The sequence below is a fragment of the Martes martes genome (genome assembly GCF_963455335.1).
Source record: "Martes martes genome assembly, chromosome: 8".
NCBI lineage: Eukaryota > Metazoa > Chordata > Mammalia > Carnivora > Mustelidae > Martes > Martes martes.
Genome location: NC_137895.1, coordinates 107,108,658 through 107,126,957, shown reverse-complemented (window position 1 = coordinate 107,126,957; position 18,300 = coordinate 107,108,658). Strand labels below are relative to the sequence as shown.

The 18,300-nt window shown below is 42.0% G+C and overlaps 1 protein-coding gene across 1 annotated transcript in view; it reads right to left on the bottom strand.

Moving 5' to 3' along the window:
- CACNA1C (calcium voltage-gated channel subunit alpha1 C) overlaps positions 1–18,300 on the bottom strand; it is a gene marked incomplete at its 5' end in the record, with an annotated part of 716,579 nt that overhangs the window by 191,608 nt on the left and 506,671 nt on the right. Inside the window, 2 exons of the mRNA XM_080812080.1 lie at positions 9,296–9,492; positions 16,377–16,535. Coding sequence (XP_080668206.1) covers positions 9,296–9,492; positions 16,377–16,535 — 356 coding nt within the window. The remainder of the gene's footprint in view (positions 1–9,295; positions 9,493–16,376; positions 16,536–18,300) is intronic.

Below are 18,300 nucleotides of genomic sequence, written 5' to 3'. Positions count from 1 at the left end.
CCCTTCTCAGGCTCCAAGAAACCTTACCCGTGTGCCTGAGGATGCTGGACAAATACTACGTTCTCTGCGTGCCGTGAGTAAAGCAGGTCGAGAAGTACTGCTCCCACCTAGTTTAACTGGTTTGAAGTGTTACATCCCGATATGTTCTTTTCAAATCTAATACTATTTATCTGGGCTCACTATATTTTGGTTGAAGGAATCTACCAAATGCAGCCATAGCAGAGAACACAAAAATTGTGTTCAGGGTTTGGGGGTCATTGTTTGAACTGAGTCACTGAGCAAAAGAAGAGTTTCCAATGTAAGTCTACTTAACCATGTCATAATTCAATTCAATATAACAAGAATTTATTGAGCATTTCCATTCCCACATACTCTGCCATTTTTCACGTGGAGCTTATCACTTTCTAATTCATTTATTATGTGATTGTCTTCCATGTTAGAATGTAAGTGCCCTGAGGACAGGCAGTTTTGGTCTGGTTTGTTCACCAGACCAAATGCCAAAAACAGTGCCTCACATATGACAGGTACTCAGTAAATGTTGAGTGAATGAATGAACTTGATATGTGCCAGGTACTGTGCTATGAATAGGAAGCCCTTCCTAGCATAGGGACAGATTAAAAAAAAAAGGCAACTATAATGTGAGGTGGTAAATGAGGTTGTAGGAATAACCATAGAGGGTTCTAGAAGTGTAGGGGGAAGAGTGGCTGTCTGAGGCTTGGAAAAGCAAGCAACTGACAGACCAGGCAGGACTGGGTAAACCTTGCACCATGGGGCAATGAAGGCAGGAGTGTAGGGGCAGATAGGAAGCCCAGAGGCTTTGTGATCCTGGGACAGAATTGGGGGTTTCCTAGGAAGTTGGCAATTACTAAAAATAGGACCCACAGCTGAAAACCCATCCTGGTTCTGGGATGGAGACTTCTCCCAGTGGCTGAGGGTGAAAATATCCAGAAAAACAGTGGTTGTTAAGAGAAGCAGGGTAGAAAGGTTTGTGTGTTTCAGAGCTTGCCCCCATCACAGGGAGCCTGAAAGACTCCTTTAACCAGAAAGTAACCATCAGAGGCAAGTCTACAAAGGAAACCAAACCAGCAGAGGAAAGTCCAATGACCACCCAGGAGGAGAAAAAGAAAACTGCACCATGTAAGAAGGGGCAGGACTCGTGCTCGCTTTGGCAGCACATATACTAAAAAAAAAAAAAAAAAAAAAAGAAGGGGCAGGACTGGTGAAATGAAGTTAGGGAGGAGAAAGGCATAAGCATGATGGCGAGATAGCCAACCATAGGCCATATAATGATTGTAAGGATGACCATGTGATTCCAGGGTTTGTATGTCACATTTTATTATGGGGAACCATGACATAAACCTTTCACTATTCTTAGCAGTGGTCTCATTAGAGTCCACATTTGTTCAACAGTATTTCCTGAGTGCCTACTGTGTGTAAGATATTGTGTTCTGTGCCAGTGAGAGTGATGGGGTTGAAAACAGCCTTGGGATAGGAGGAGTCATCTGTGAGGAGGTGTTTATGGAAACTGGATCCAAGGCCATGAAGCCTCTAAGCGTCCTAGGTTTTCCTTTCTCAGATTGAGTCTGGCCAGTGAAGGTCAGAGTCCTCTCCTCCTCCCTAAGTTAGGGAGGGTGGGGGAGGTCAGGAAGAGCTGATAGAAACTGTGGACTCCCACCTGAGAAAAGCCCATGCCCATGGCGTTCTGCCTACAACCCCATGGGTGCATGGGCCCCATGTTTCTGATCAACCAGCTGCTCTGTGCTAATCCCAGAAGAGCTTTTCCCAAGAATGGCAGAGGGGGCCTGTTCTGCATGAGTTCTCCTGCTTCGCCTCAGATCTCAGACCTCCTTACTTAGGACATACAGGAACATGTAGTTGCTGGAGGCAATGGCACACTTGCTGCTGTTCACCCTCCCAGAGCTGCCTCTGGAGCCTGGGCAGATGGAGAGTGGGCGTGAGGGCTGGCTGGCACTCAACCAACTGCCTTGGAATGAAATTTCTCCTTACTGGTTCCTCATAACCCTAAAGAAAATACAGTTCCCTGAACCACATCTCTCTCATAAGTCAACAAACCCATGAACCTTGAAGATTTCCTTGGGCCCTTATTAATTTTGGGTGTCCTTTCCTTTGTGTCATAGGTGAGTGACTTCCAGCATCATTAAGGACTTCAAATGGAGGGGGCTACAAGCCACATTGCTCATACATAGCTCATAGAGAGACTTGTGATAACCTTATGACACACAGATAAACTCATGACCCATAGATATCCCCTTAAGAGCTTCTTAACCTTATGACCCACAGATATCCCATTGATATCCTCATGATAACCTCATGACCTATAAATATATTCATGACCTGTAGATATCCCATAGAGAGCCAGGGACATATCCAGGAGACTCATGGTGTCTACCTCTCCCTTATCCTATGCTTCTGCTTTGGTCTCATCCTTGTTGTGAGACAGTTCTTTCAAAGGTTTAAGATGCAGAATAGCAGGTGAGGGGCAGGAAGCAGGAGGACAGATGGGAGATTAACGAGCTTCCAATGTGTTCCTAAGACCCTATCACTTCTTCAGCAAGCAATGCTCAACAGCTACTGGTGAATGATTCTCTGGTCTGTCTGGCTCTGTCCTGAGAGAAAAGTGTCCCCTTTGTTTTCTCTTTTACTTTCTCCTCTTTATTCTAGGGCACCTACTTTTGGGGGCAGACTGGGTAGAGAGCATACAATACTGGATGGCTCTGAAGTAGGGCAATGCCTGGAGTGATGAGATTGATGTCTTAAATCAGCTGGAATGGAGCTATTAAGAAGAGAGTGAATAAATAAAGACATATTTTTAAAAAATGACCTAGATTGCTGACACCCTTATTTAGAGGTGAAAAAAGGATAGGTTTTCTCAAACCATTAAAGCTGTATGTTTCTTAGGTTTATAACAAAGGAAGCTTTGTGACTTTTTTAAGGAAGGCACATATTTAGACATTTTGATGTCCACCATCAGCAGCCATTGCAGCCTCCAGGCCCAAGGACTTATGGGATGACCCCAGCCTTTGCTGAAACACATGCTTGATTATTCCTAGAATCTACAGATAGCCCGAAGATGATACTGAATGAAAAACACAGAAGGACCTCCTGAAAACAATATCTAGTTCCTTGAGGGCAGCCTCAACCATAAACGTTCAAATCCAACATACATTTTTTTCCCCAAAGAAGATAAAATAAGAGGAACAACACCTCCTGGGTCCTAGTGCATCAAGGCCACTCTCAATCCTAGCTGATTTCCATGCGTTTTCAAGTTGTGGCAGTTTCTCCTAAGGTTCGTTCCACAGTCACTGTGGATCTAAAAAGACTAAATAGTTTCACTAAATGCCAAGAGGGCTGTCACTTGACAGCAAAGGCAGGAGGTGCAGACCCATAAAAATCACAGTGCTTTCCACAGAGTATAATTAGAGGACAGGGTTTGCTGCTGTCATGAATGCCAGTGCCCAGGGCAATGTCTCAAAAAATCTGTGACTACTCTTCGTCACCTTGCATGCAGACAAAGGGTTTCCACCCATAGGTTATGAGTGAGCAGCAAGTCAGACAACATGTTTAACCTGATTCCTTCCTGGCCCTGCACCTGTTTATTGTTGTACATGGAAAACTCATGACTGCCCCAGGGCACAGATGAAAGCCTGGATTATGCGGGGAAGACACCAAAATGCTCTTAACATGAAGGCAAGCCAACACATTTAACTCCTTGATCTACTTTTTAAAAATCCCTGAACTCACATGGGATCATGGGGATCACTGACATCCCCATGGGGGAGGTTAGGGAGTGTGAGTGGCCCCAAGTATGAACACTTGTGTAGGAGACAACAGGCTCATAGCCAAAGGAAGCCCTGCTTATCTGTCCTGGGCAGCAACCAGGTGTGGGGTCAAGTTTGATGCTGGTGACTGCACCTTTAGGCAGGTAGCCTTTCAGGCACCTTGTGTGAGAGCACTTTGGGGAAGATGAGCTGTTTCTTGGTTCTGTTGAGAGAACCTAAAAACCAGTTCTCTCCAATCTCCCTAAATGTTGTAAACTTGCTTTCCTCAGGGGGAGAAGCCTCAGAGTGAATGAAATTCCTCTCTCTCCCTGAAGCGTTCTGTGCCAATGCAGAGCTCTGAGTACACTGCCTTGCTAAGTCATGTTTCCTTATGTATCCTCTATCTCTTCAATTAGATCTTAAATTCCTTGAAGGCAGGACTTCATCTCTCCATCCCTCTACCCCAGTCCCTACTCAGTCCGAGGAACATAGTAAATACTCAATAAATGTTTGTTAAATAGATTATTAAATAATAAGGACTCATCTAATACCAGTGAAATGAATAAAATAAAGCCTAAAAATTAAGTAAGTAATAGCACTGAGGGATGCTAATTTTCTTTCTTGACATGCTTGTAAACCACTAGTTTATTGTCTAGATGACATTCTTTGTCTAAAACAGCATGGACACTAAGTGGGGGAACACTCTAATAGAAGCAGATTAAAAGTTAAGAACTACAGGGTCCTAAGTAGGACCTACCACTTTCTCTGTTCTGATACCTGTGAAAAAGCCCAGGATGCTGTTTCTAGGTTACTTGAGGATTTTTTCCCAGCTCTTCACTTAGAATGACTATTAGGTCATAAATAGAACTCAGCTCCATTTCCGCTTTCTTGATGCCTTCAGAGACATTCTCTATATTCTATAGTGAAAAGAGGTGGCTTTTTGAAAAAAAGATGGAGTGGGGAAAAAATAGGGTAAAGCCTGAATCAACCTGCCTGGATGTAAAAGACTTTTGTTATAAATGAAGGATGTTTCAGCAGCACCAAGAGCAGATGTGAATGTCCATCTCTGTGTGTATGAGAGTTTAGAAGGAATTATCTTCCCAGCATGTCCAGACATGTAAGTGGGATGACAAGACCAAGTGTGGAGCTGACAACTGCCTCATGAAAGGTTAAAATATTAGAATTTTGTTCCCAAGTTCTCCTGTCAAACCCAAACTAATCCAGATACTACAGAAGACACTATTTGTGATTCTAAAAATCTTTTCTTTATATGATTTCTCATTAAGTATTCTTTCTAATTCTATTTTAAGCTCAGTTCCTATTTTTTAAGCCAATTGTTGGGGTGGGGCAATGGGCGGTGTTGGAAAGAAGTGATCCCACTATGTTGGTGGTAGGTAGGGTTTGGCGTGAGTCCAGGGAAAACTAGACCTGAGTGATTTTACTGTGTTGCACAGTATGTATTCTTGGGGGCCCTGGATCAGGAGGGTATTGGGTGAGCAGAGGTCAACAGAATCCTCTTGATGAAGGCTTATGCAGGCATCTAGATTCCAGAAGAGCTAGAAACGTGTATGTTTGGGAGATGCCTACTTCTAACTGCTCCCTCCCTTTCCTACAAGTCTCACATGTAACTTTCTCCAGGTATTCCAAACACTGGGTAAGCGGTCATGTTATTCTGTCCCCAAGAGCACGGGGCTATCTCAAGTACAAACTCAGCACCTGACTGATGTTTATGCTAATTAACTGTGATCTGGATGCAATGTGGAAGGGATAATGATTTTCAAACTGACTCAGACCACAACTAAGAATCCTGAAAATCATCTTGATTCAGCAGCCTCTTCTATCTTCAGGAAGGCATTTTTTCAAACCATATAAGACAAGTAGTCTTGAATTACATGCAGAAAGTTAGGGGTGTTTGGTTAAAAAAAAACCATAAAAATCTGAACATAGAAATAGAAACTAATGGTGATGTTATACACTATTGGATTCTTCCCTCTCTTGGTGGTTCATTGTTTCTAAAGAAGGCTGATACTTTTGTTTGCTCACCATTCCCCGCCATTTTAGAAGAGACATGGACATTCTGAGAGTAAATGGGGCTTTGGCTTAAGAAGCTATTGCTCGAGGAAACCACACCTCAAACTGAGTTTTAGCTTAGTTTCCGAATCCCCAGTGTCCCCCCACTCCTTACCCTGTCATCTGCAGAGTCGGTAAAAGAAGTGTTTCAACAAATCGTTCACCTTAGTTGGAACCTTGACCCAATGTATGGCCAGTAACTTTAACTAGCTGTTCTAGTATTACTTAGCCAAGTTTGATCTTCTTTTTAGTCCACTAACTCTTCAAATCATAACAATGGAATGAAATAATGGATGTCACAGAAAAAGAGAAATGGATTTGATATTATCCACAGTAGGAAGCAGGTGTCTACCATTTGCTACTGTTGACCTCCCTGATCCCTTCCATCCCAAGCTATATCCAGTGATTGAATCAATTGCTTCTTTAGTGCTTTAATGGCTGATTCTCTCCCTAGGAACATCTAACAAGCTGTATGATAGTTCAGAATGAACCTGGCTCTGGGGTTTCCATTCACTGCTATACTTGAAAATCTTGGTTGATCCTTCCAACATTCTGTAGACTTGCCCTTTGGATTTGAAGGGAAATGCATTCTTCTGAGTGGAAGACCCTGCTTCTCCAATTTCCATGGAAACTATAGCTTCCTAGACTGGTTCAAATTCAGTAGCATCAAAGCAGCACCATGCAGATTGAATAGGTTAGGCTTCTAGGGGTTTTCAGACTCCTACTCGGGCATCAGAATCACCTGGAGAGCCTTTCAAAATGCAGATACTGGGGCCTAACTTTGGTACTTCTCATTCAATGGCTTGGAGGGAAGTCTGGGCATCGTTATATTTAGAAAGTTCCATGTTTTATACTAAAGTACACTGAGATTTGAGAGTCTGTGGGTTTAGAGATATAAGCTCAAAGGCAAGAAGGAGGAATGCTGAAGAGGGAGGAAGTAAGAGGGAGAGAAAAGAAGGAGGAAAGGAAAAATGGTCATAGAAAGGTCAAAGCAATTAGAGAAATTGTCTGAAAGCAGGAGCATTGGGCTGGGAAGCGCTTCCATCATGAATACCCAAGTATGAGGCTGTTTGAGTTTTAAGGTGTGTGTGTATGTGTGTGTACACGGGCATGTGTGTGTGTGTGCATGCGCTTGTGTGTGTATGCACACACACACACACACACACACACACACACACACACACACCATGGCCGTTTTGGGAAGGTGCTGGGAAAATCAGAGAGGCATGTCCCATGAGCCTGGGATTGTTCCTTCACCTCTGACACTTTTTCCGTTCCCAGCCTGAGCTCTATCACACACACCCCAGGGGAGAAAGCACAACACAGCTGCTGAAAATTGGTAGTTGCAGTTGTGTGCTTCTTCTCATTCCCCACTCTGGCTGTCATTACGACAGTATTTCTTTGGGTCACATCTGGCTGGTGGGGTATCAATGACTTATGTTGGGGGAGAGGGAGGGAGGGATGAAGGAAGATCACAAAAATACACCAGGGCCATCAGCAAAGTAAATTATACCTATTCCCCCAGCCCTACACCCACCCACCCACTGCCACTGTGCCCTCAATTTACCACCACGGAAAGCGTTCCTATAGCAACTTAAAGCATGGGTTTGAAGCTCATGTGATGAGGCTCCAAAGCATAGTTCCATGTGCTCATATGTTACATGGCCCAGAGCAGAAACTGCCCATGTACAGAAGGGTATTTCTGTCCTTGGATAATCAGAGAGATCTACCCAAGGTAGAAGGACCACTTGGGAATTTGATCAGATTTGCTAAATGAAATAAATTTGCCCAAGCATAGTACATTCAATTCCCTCTTTTCCTCTTAGAAATTACTCAAAGCCAATTTTGTTGAGCATGGGCCTAAAAGATGTTTTCTAGTGTTTCATTTTAATTTGAGAGAGAGGTGACTTGACCTTTGTCTTCTTTTCAAAGTATCACAACACAGCGACTCTACCATGGCCTGGTTCCAGTCATACCATCATTATTCAGTTTAGATTTACTGTTTCTCTAGACTGAGATTTTTAGTCTGAACTGGATGTTGTTTACATCTGAATCCTGTACCTAGGAGCTTCTCTGGCATGCAAGGAATGCTCAATAAATGTTTTCTGGGTACAAGGTCCTCAGGCAAGTTTCAAGTAGTCATTTGCAGAGAGTATGCACTTGATAGCAACACTGGGTTTCAGCATGTTGACCTGAACATAAAAACTTGATAAAGAGGATTTTTGAATCAATATGATATGGAGCTCATGAAAAAATTAAAAGATACAATACCCTGTATCACATCTCTGTGTTATTACAAAACTCTTCTGATTTTAAGAAGAAGTCAACACCTCTCTTGGCACCAGTTCCTTTCTATCTGGCGGCTCTGTTCAATAGGAAGCCATTTGCTTCCCTCTCCCTCTTCCCTGCTTTAGTATGTAGACACTATTCCCCAAGCAGACTCTTAGACTGTTTTCAGCATGGCCAAATAAATTTGACTATTTGCAAAGCTGTGGGTGAGATGGTATTTTCAAGACTGGCAACAAGCATTTTTCACCCAAATGCTGGAGAACAACACTGGATTCTGGCAAGTCATTTCTCATGCTCAAGTAGGAGATCCTACAAAGAATTATGTTTTCTGGAGCTTTTACAAATAATGGACTTGACTCTGCCAGAAAGGAGACAGCTCAAATATGGTGTGTATATTTGCCTGTCCCATAGGCAGAAATCTGGCACTTTAACGGCTTGAAGGTTGGCAAAGTAGTTTTGGTTGCTGGATAATAAAAGGGGCATCTTGAAGGTAAAAGAAGATTTACCCTTGACTGGTTGACACTTAGGAAGTGGTGTTTCTAAATACGCACACATAACCAACAGAGTGTTTTGCTAGCAGTGAAAATGATGGCAATGTGTTTGTCTGATGGACTACTCTAATATGGTAAGATAAGATTAACATGAGAAATAGAAATATAATAGCATGCCATAATACTAACAGTTCAATAAAAGTTGTTTCTTGTTAGAAGACCAGGCCTGACTTTTCTCCTTAGCCCTAAAAATTAATAATTGTGTTCTCTAGCTCTCTTTGGGGGACAGATGCAAGACAAGGATAAGAACAGAAGAAACTCTACAGTTTCTATGGGAAGGGGAGTTGAATAGAATCCTTGTGTCAGGTTTAGCCAACTCATTCACAGATCATCAGCTGTAGGCCCATATTTCTCACTATGGTAGGATAAACTGAACGATGACATTACTCTTAGGCTGATGGGCGGACAAAGAGACTCATTAGGGTGCAAATTTCATGCTTTGTTTCTCATGAAAGACCTGGAAGAAATCAAAGACATTCATCAACTATTCCATCAAGGTGTGTATGTGACCACAAAGTCATGGGGAGAGTGGAAGAAAAGGGAGATGTTGAGGAGAGGCTCACAGCTTTCTGTACTCCCTGCCTCTGCCTATCTGAAGTTACGTACCCAGTACAGCACATCTGTCCAGCCCTCCATGGTGATGCATTGGAACACTGTCAGCATGGCGAAGGCAAAATTGTCGAAGTTGGTGATGCCGTGCTTGGGCCCGTCCCACCCGGGCTTGCACACAGTGCCGTTCTGACACTGCCGCCCATGGCCTGTCTCCAGAGCACAAGGGGAGGGATCATCTTCTGCTGGAACATCTTGAATGACCAGGGGAAAAGAGAAGGCAGCGGAGGGGATGGAGAGAGATGGGCAGAGAAAGGAGAGAGAAGTCAGAGAGAAAACTGGCAGGATAAGGTTGATGGGCTAGGCAAAACAACCACAGCAACCATAATGCAGAACACGTTTTCATTAGTTCCCCCACAGACAAATTAAACAACATAAGGAACGAGGTATTCATTTTAGGCTGCCATTGATTTAGGAGGTCAGTACTTTGAACTAATTGTAAAACTGTATTTTAACCTCGTTAATTGATTTCAAAGATGGTAAGGCTATTGCACATTCTGCTGAAACATGTTGTCATCATGGTCAATGGCAAATGGCCAATTAAAAGCTAATGATGATGCAATCACTCCCGTGGAAAACATTCTGGAAAGTGATAGGAAGTCCACCTTTTCTTTTTTGGTGATAACGTATCTGTGGAGCCTTCCATTGGAATACCAGAGTTTAGGGTAAGGGTTATATTGATTGGAAGAATCTCACATAATTAGCCAACAAGTCCCATTCTGTAACATTCTCCATTACGTGTTACAGGACACATTACCAAAGATACAAGTCGTTTTATAGTAGAAGCCTTATGCTGATGAAGGACAAAACATAAATTCTTCCCATGGGGGGTAGTATCAACGATAGTGGTCTTTATTACAACCCTCGAGCATAAACACTGCTGATTGTCATGTGGAACCTTTGCAGCACTGCTCTTTGGTTTCCAGCATGAATACCTTTCAGAAGAGAAGACTCCTTTTCTGACCTGTAATCAAGACAACCTGCAGTGGGTGACAGGGAGAATACTCCTTAGGAATGGACAGGGCTTTTTCAGGAAACTGTACAACATATCTCCTGTGGCTACAGATGGTGCTTGGGCTAATTTCATATGCTGGGAAGAGTTACTAGAAAATTAATAATTAAGATGTAGCTTATATTTTTGGTGTGGAGATCATTGGTAAATTGAAATAAGACTAGACTGATCTAAGGGCCCCTGGGTGGTTCAGTCAGTTAAGCATCTGCTTTCTACTCAGGTCAGGACCTCAGAGTCCTGGGATTAAGCCCCACATCGCACAGGGCTCCTGCTCAGCATGGAGTTTGCTTCTCCCTCTCCCTCTGCCCCCTCCCGCAACCTTATGTGTACTCATGTGTGCTCTCTCTCTCTCTCTAATAAATAAATAAAACCCTTAAAAAAAAAAGACTAGACTGATCTAAGAATTCCCATTGTGGTAAAATACTTGTAGCCTTAACCCAGCTGTGGAAGGTAATAGTTTGAAATTCACAGAAGTTTGTGAAATTAAGGACATTGTCTCATGCTTATAGAAGGTAACAGTAATAAACAAAATAGACTTCGGTCATAACAAATGATTGCCTTTAACAATAATGAAGATATGCCCCCGGATAGAGAATTTACTTATAGTTCTTCATTTGGAGAATAACAGATCACCCAGGGTCTTTTCTTATTTCATATGCATCACAACAACTACAAATGTCTATTACCTCTGTATTGAAGACTATTGGTTGATTGGCTCTTTCTCAGTTTGTGGTATCAAATTTGAAACTGTTTACTCCAAAGAGGAAGACAGGAAGAGGAATATTAATCCTAACTAAGAGACAGTTCTTACGAGAATGGAACTGAGCAGTATGGTTGGAAATACATGCTGGAGTGGTGTCTTCTTGGCTTTTTTTACTTTTTTCTCTCTTAACAGCTTTATTGAAATATAATTTACATGTCTTACAATTCATCAATGTAAATGTACAGCTCAATTATTTTTAGTAAATTTATATAGTTGTACAGCTATCACCACAACCCATTTTAAAACATGTCCATCATCCTCCTAAATTCCTGTGTGCCTGTTTGCAGTCAATCCAAGCTCCTCTCCCCAGCCCCCAGCAACCTGATCTACACTCTGTCTCTAAAGCTTTGCCTTTCCAGAAATTTCATATAAATAGAATCATACAATATGTGGCTTTTTGTGTCCGTCTTCTTTCACTTAGCATAATGTTTTTGTGGTTCATCTGTGTTGTTGCCCGTATCAGTATAGTATATTCGTTTTTGTTGCCAAGCTGTGCATTTCACTGTACGTCTAACCATTCACCAGTGGATGGACATTTGGATTATTTCCAGGTTTGGGCTATTGTGAACCATGCTTCCTGGCTTATCCTTGGCCTGGTGCTTCAGATTGTGTGTGGGTCTTTGTGTGATGACCAAGGTGTAAAGGTCTGCATCACTGGTCCCTGAACTGTTTGAGGGAATGACAGTGTCCACCCCATTTCCTGACTCCAGGGTCTGGCTCCCAGTAGGGTTCTGCTCCTGGAACTGAACTCTAGTCAGTTTTTTGTGACTTCTGAATTTTTAAAGTCTTTGGAGATTTGGCTGTGAGTTTAAACAACGGGAGGCTATAAAAAGAGGGAAATTCAGAAATCAATCCCAACCCCAAAGAATGCATAAAAAAGTGGGCAACAAACACCTAAAAAATTGAGAGACTGGGAAACCAAGAACTAAATACATTATATGTTCTGTTGGGTTTCTCACCCGTTCTGGTGATGACTTTCTACTGTGATATGTTCAGTCACTGTGATAAAAGTGCTGGAATGATATAGGAGATGGGAGCAAAAGAGAAGGTGAAAAAACGGAGGAACAACTTGCATTTCTTTTTCTCCTGTTTTGCCTAGTGAATAAAGATGTTGTTAATCTTTGTGTTGTCCCTGCTCATCTGACAGCCTTCCCTGTGCTCTCTATTCCTGAAACAGGCAAAAATAAGGCAAAAGTGAAGGTTGCTAAAGTGAATGCTGAGTATTCTCAAGGAAGAAAAACATCTTTTGGGATTTTATAGAAAAATATATGTTGAAAGGAAAATGGCATCAAGGGGAAGGGATCTCAATAATAATAATAATAATAATAATAATAATAATAAAAGGATGAGGTTCAGAGAGATTATCTAAAGGCTCAAACACCACTGCTATTTTAAACTATCCTGAAAAACAATAAAAAAAGATTTGAGAACAATTAAGAAGCAATGATGATCTGGTAAAAATAGGTATCTATAAAAAGCACTGAAGGGAACACTTGAAAAATGTGAACACACACATCAGCAGGTCCTTGCGACATGCACTTGAAGGTGGGGGCGGGGGGATTAGTTTGAACATGAAAATTGTGTTGATTTTCTTCTGCAGAGTCATGAAGCCCCAGGGAGGAAAGCAGGAACAAAAGTAGGAGAAAGAAACAAAGATGTAGGCCTTATGCTTTAAAACAGAAGTGACGTAGAATCATTCTGGAAAGTCCAAATTAAGTTTGTGGTGAAGGAATGGAGGCAAAGATTAGGAGAGATTTTAGAAACGCAGTTAATACCAACAAAAACATGAAATCCTGGGAGAGTGCCAGTTAGGGGTTCCAAGGAGAAATCACCAAAGACAAAATCAATTACTTTTTTAGGACCCAACTTTAAGGAGTAAGTTCAATGAGAGTGATTTCATTTCTAGGTTTGAACCAACCAATTCTTTGCCAGTCTCAGGGATAATTAGTGTGCTTGGGAGAGGGATTCAGAGTGGCCTGGCTCAGAGTGCCATCAAACAGATGGGACAGCCAGAAACAAAAGGTGCCGGCATATGGTGATGTGTCTGTTGAGGAACTAGGAAGGCGCCTTGCAGATGCCTCTGGGATCAGAGAAAAATTGCCTCTTCAGAGACCACCTCTACAGGGAACTGGAAGGGCAGGCTACAGGCTGTCCACCCAGCCAGCTCCAGAGCTTTCTTTAGCCAAAGCATGGCTCAAAATCTGATGTGTCCTACAATCTACAAGCACATAAAATTTCCAGCCTGAGAAATAGTCTTAGAGTGCAACAAGAAGAATTTGATCTAAATTCCATTATCACAAAGGCTCACAAGCACTTTTGTATAATCCAAACTGGCAGAAAAATATGGTAATTTAACACAAAGTCTGAGATTTATGAAAAACATCACCCATTCCGAAGGTGGTATAAAACTCTCCAAAACCAACATGGGGGTTGGTTTCAAAGATTGCAGGGTTTGGGTCTCCTTCTCTATGGCTGCTTGGAGCATGTCCGGATTTCCATACTTTTTTTCCTTTCTCATTAGTTTAGTCACTATGTAGGTGGAAGAGGCTCTGATGACTGTGGTTTCATGTTCTGTTGGGAAGGATGGAGTGGGGATTTGTCATCAGATGGCAGATTTAGGAAGGAGGAGCTCCAAGAGCTCCTGATTGCAGAGTGTTGAGTGAAGAGGCTTCTACAGCCAGGTGTCCTCAGCCCCTCTTCCCAGCAGGGAGCTTGGCTCCACACAGAGTGAGGTCACCTTCCTGGAGCTGGCATGGCTCCTCTCTCTGGAACACTTCTCTCAGTGTCTGTCCTCTGACACCCTGGATCCCCAGGCTGATGGTCCTTTTCTCCATGGCAGCTAACTTCCCTTCTGACTTGTGGGGTGAAGGTAAAGCCCACCACTAAATAATCTGATGCATCTTCTGGTAGGATGAAGGCGACATCCCAAGTATTTCTTCTAGTCCTGTTTTTTGTTTGTTTGTTTTTTAAATCAAGAATGGAAAACAATACGGTTCTCAAAAGGCCACTCCAATTGGTGAGGCCAATTCTGGTCTTTATCCTAAGAGTGGGGAGGCTGCTATAAGCATTGGCAGGCCGTTGGCAGCTGTTTCACCAGACTGTGCAGCTGTGGTTCAGAGAAGAGCATCCTATCCTGTGTCTCCTTTGTTTATTGTACCTATCATTTTCTTGCCGGTTGAGGTCACTGCAGGTCTGACAACAAAGCCCAGTGACTTCCAAAATTCAGGGTTGCTTGTTAGCACAGGCCCTTAGAGGATCTTTCCACCAGTGAAAAATGTACTTTTGCTGTTTTCCCAGTGGGATGATAGAAGCCATGTGCAGTTCTGGGAGCAGTGCTCCCTAGGTAAGTGGTTGGTTGCAGGATAAGGTTGCTATCACTATCTCTATGGCAGAAATTCACCATCTCATTCTTTTCCTGCCCCTTGGCATGCTGTTGGTGAGAGTCACACCATCACACACACCTGCTCTTGGGGTCTTTGACACTCAACCTCCCTACGACAGCCTGAAGGGTTTGAGTCTAAAGAGTCACTGATCATTTCAATACGACTGCATAAACTTTAGAGATTAACAGTCCAGCTCTTAAGTGGGGCTTAGAATGAGCTCTAACAAAGCTACACAATTAACATACATTTATTGGTTCAGGGCTGGCTATAGACTAAACTGAACAAGAAGGATTTGAATTCAAGGGGAAAATACTATTCATTGCATTATTTGATATTCCTCTACACAAAGCTGGAAATCTCAGAATTTTAACTGAAGGCAAGATCTGTCCTAATATTAAAGAACTTAGTTTTTTTTTTTTAAATGACAGTTTATTTTATTTATTTATTTTTTTAAAAGATTTTATTTATTTATTTGACAGAGAGAGATCACAAGTAGGCAGAGAGGCAGGCAGAGAGAGAGAGGGGGAAACATGTTCTCTTCTGAGCAAGGAGCCTGATGCGGGACTCAGTCCCAGGACCCTGAGACCATGACCGGAGCCGAAGGCAGAGGCCTAACCCTCTAAGCCACCCAGGTGCCCTGACAGTTTATTTTATACAATTATGGCTCAAATAATTAGGAATTTCTCTCCAGAGTGAAAAAATGGTCTCTTAAATAGAATCCTTATCAAAAAAGTAAAAACAATGGTATGAATCTGTAATCATAGGTTTATGGGTTTTGTTGTTGTTGTTTTAGGACAATGGTCATGTCGTGGTGATCTAGAAACTACAAATACCCAGTCAATCCACCCAGTTAAACCAGACCATCTGAATATGTCATTCCTTGTTGTGCAGATCTGTCCCTCCTCACCATCGTAAAGCAAGAGGGGTCAAATTTAATTTAATGCCTGGGCTGAATGGGAAGGAGAAGCAGTACAGATGGAGAGAAATGAGTTATCTTTTAAAGCTTCAGACAGATGTCCCCCCTTTCTCTACCAAGATGTCAAAAACCAAGATGAAAGATCTGGTTGTTGGAAAAAACAATCACATAAATTTAACACTTCTAACCCTTTTAGGGGGGAAGTATTTTTTTCAACAAGTTTTTGTGTTAAACTACTTTACATGTCTGCTGAAAACTTCTGTCAAATCCCGTTTAAATGATTTTTTTTTAAAGGCACCACTGAGATTTTAGTAACCTAAGACAACAGTTTGTAATATATCCCACAAGCCAAAATTTTAGTCCTATTCAGAGAAGTGCCTAATGGTTCAGCATTTCTTGTTAAATATACTGATTTATGGAAAGACCATGGGGAGAGAAGTCTCAAGCACCCCCTCCACTCCACCCCGTGACAGGGGGCCAACATCTGTCAGGCCTTTGAAGAGAGAAGCAGAAAACATAGCGCAGAGGAGCCAAGGTCAACCCTGAAGGGTGCACAGAACCCAGGGTTGTGATGGAGGCATCTACTGGCTGCTGGCAAAGCTGCCTTCGTGAAAGGGCTTTGGATGACAAGTGACACCGAAGGACCAATGGACAGAGATATACATGCTCACTACATCAGTTCTGATTCTTAAATTAAAATACTCCAGGTTGTCTAGGTGATATTTCTTGATTCACACAGCTCATTTAACTGTTTAGTAGTGCTGGACGGAAACTTGCAATTAGCTGTTTTAACAGAGACCTATTTTATTAGAAAGAAAGTAACTGAGAGGAAAATAATACCAACCTCTGCCTCTCATTCTACAGAATGGAAAGATGAGTACTTGAATGGAGGAGGCCTTCCCTAGCACCACTGATCACATGGTGGCTGTTCACCCCGTTACAAGGAAAGTAACGACAAGCCAGGGAAGCTTCTTGAGAGCTGACCACTGGGCATCTTCCCTTACCTGCTATGCCCTCCTGGTTGTAGCAGGTCTTATGCATCTTCCCCATGAAGAGCTCCAGGCCGATGATGGCATAGATGATGATGACAAACAGCACTAACAGGGCAATATGCAGCAAGGGCACCATAGCCTTGATAATGGAATTCAGAACCACCTGGAGGCCTACAATGACAAAATCAGACAGTAATAGTGAGCACATCAGTTTCCATTTATTGAAACAAATGCTTTCTTGGATGCCATACTGACGTAATCTCATGCAATTTTCTTAGCAACTCTACCAGTGATGTATCACAAACCCCATTTTTTAGATGAGGAAAGTAAGGCTTAAGGTCACACAGTCAGTGAGTGACAGAGTAGGGATTGATATCTAGGTTGGCCTGACTCCAGATCTTTCTCAGAGGCACATCCAAATGAAAGGACTGGCAGATCCTGTGCTTCTAAGGGGAAGAACATATTGTTTTATCCAGAACTATCCAATTTTCTAATACCCTAACATCTTTTTGTCCCAGACCAGCATCTCACTATAGTGAGAGTTAATTTTGACTAGAGATAGCCCTGCAAAGACTTGCTAATCACTCAAGGTGAGATTACTAGAGCCAATGGCCGACCCATCTGCTGGAAAACACAAATCTGGTTGCCAGGCATCTAGGAAGGTGTGACTTCCTTTGTTGAAACTGATTCATATCTCAGGATACATGTAGGTGGTGAGACCTCTGTGGGCTTCTCTCTAAGGACTACATGAGTGGACTTTCTTCCTACAGATTTCTGACCAGACCCCTTTCCCTCAGGACCCAAATCTGAAGAACATTATAGCCTTTCATTCAAAAACTCCAGTGAAGGGAGTTCATGATTAGTGGGTATGTACTTTCCATTCGGGAAGATGAAAAACTTCCAGAGATGGATGGTGGTGATGATTGCACGATGTGAATATACTTAGTGCCACTGAACCATACACTTAAAATGGTTATAATGGCAAATTTTGATATGGATACATTACCACAATAAAAACTGAAAGTACCCAGATCCTGTCAGGAAAAAAAAAGTAAAAGAAAAATCCTGTTTAGCACATGGGTCTTGTCAGTGCACCCCAAAAGTCTATAGGCTTATACTGCTGTCTTACGGGAAAAAGGACCCCCTAACTTATATTTTTTCCTGCTTTCTCTCTCTTTTTTAACTTTTTAAAAATTTTAATTTAATTTAAAAATTTTTTTCAAGATTTCAGAACGTGTTTAATTTATAGTTATAGGCAGGGCTAATACATCTAGAATAAATTACCCTGATGTCTTTGGACAGCATTTGGAAATGATAGTAGGTTTATTTATGCTTTACTTTAAAAATAGTTTCTTGGTCAAATTGTTCATCAACTAAGAATATTGAAAAAAAAGTTTGTGTGTTAGGATAAGGATAATTGGAGGAACTGTAAGTAAAATAGAATTTTTTATTCTTTTTTTAAAAATTTAAATTCAATTAATTAACATATAATGTATTATTTGTTTCAGGGGTAGAGGTCTGTGATTCATCAGTCTTCTATAACACCCAGTGCTCATTACAACACATACTCTCTCCAATGTCCATCACCCAGTTACCCCATCCCTCCCCCCCACCCCCGCTCCAGCAACCCTCAGTTTGTTTCCCATGATTATGAGTCTCTTATGGTTTGTCTCCCTCTCTGGTGTTGTCTTGTTTCATTTTTTCCCCTCCCTTCCCCTATGATCCTCTGCCCTGTTTCTTAAATTCCACGTTTCAGTGAGATCATATGATAATTTTCTTTCTCTGATTGACTTATTTCACTTAGCATAATACCCTCTAGTCCCGTCCATGTTGTTGCAAATGGCAAGATTTTATTTTATTTTTTTGATGGCCCCCTAACTTATAAGCTCAACCATAAATGACACCAAGAATGCTCTTTGTTTAAAAGGGATGTTAC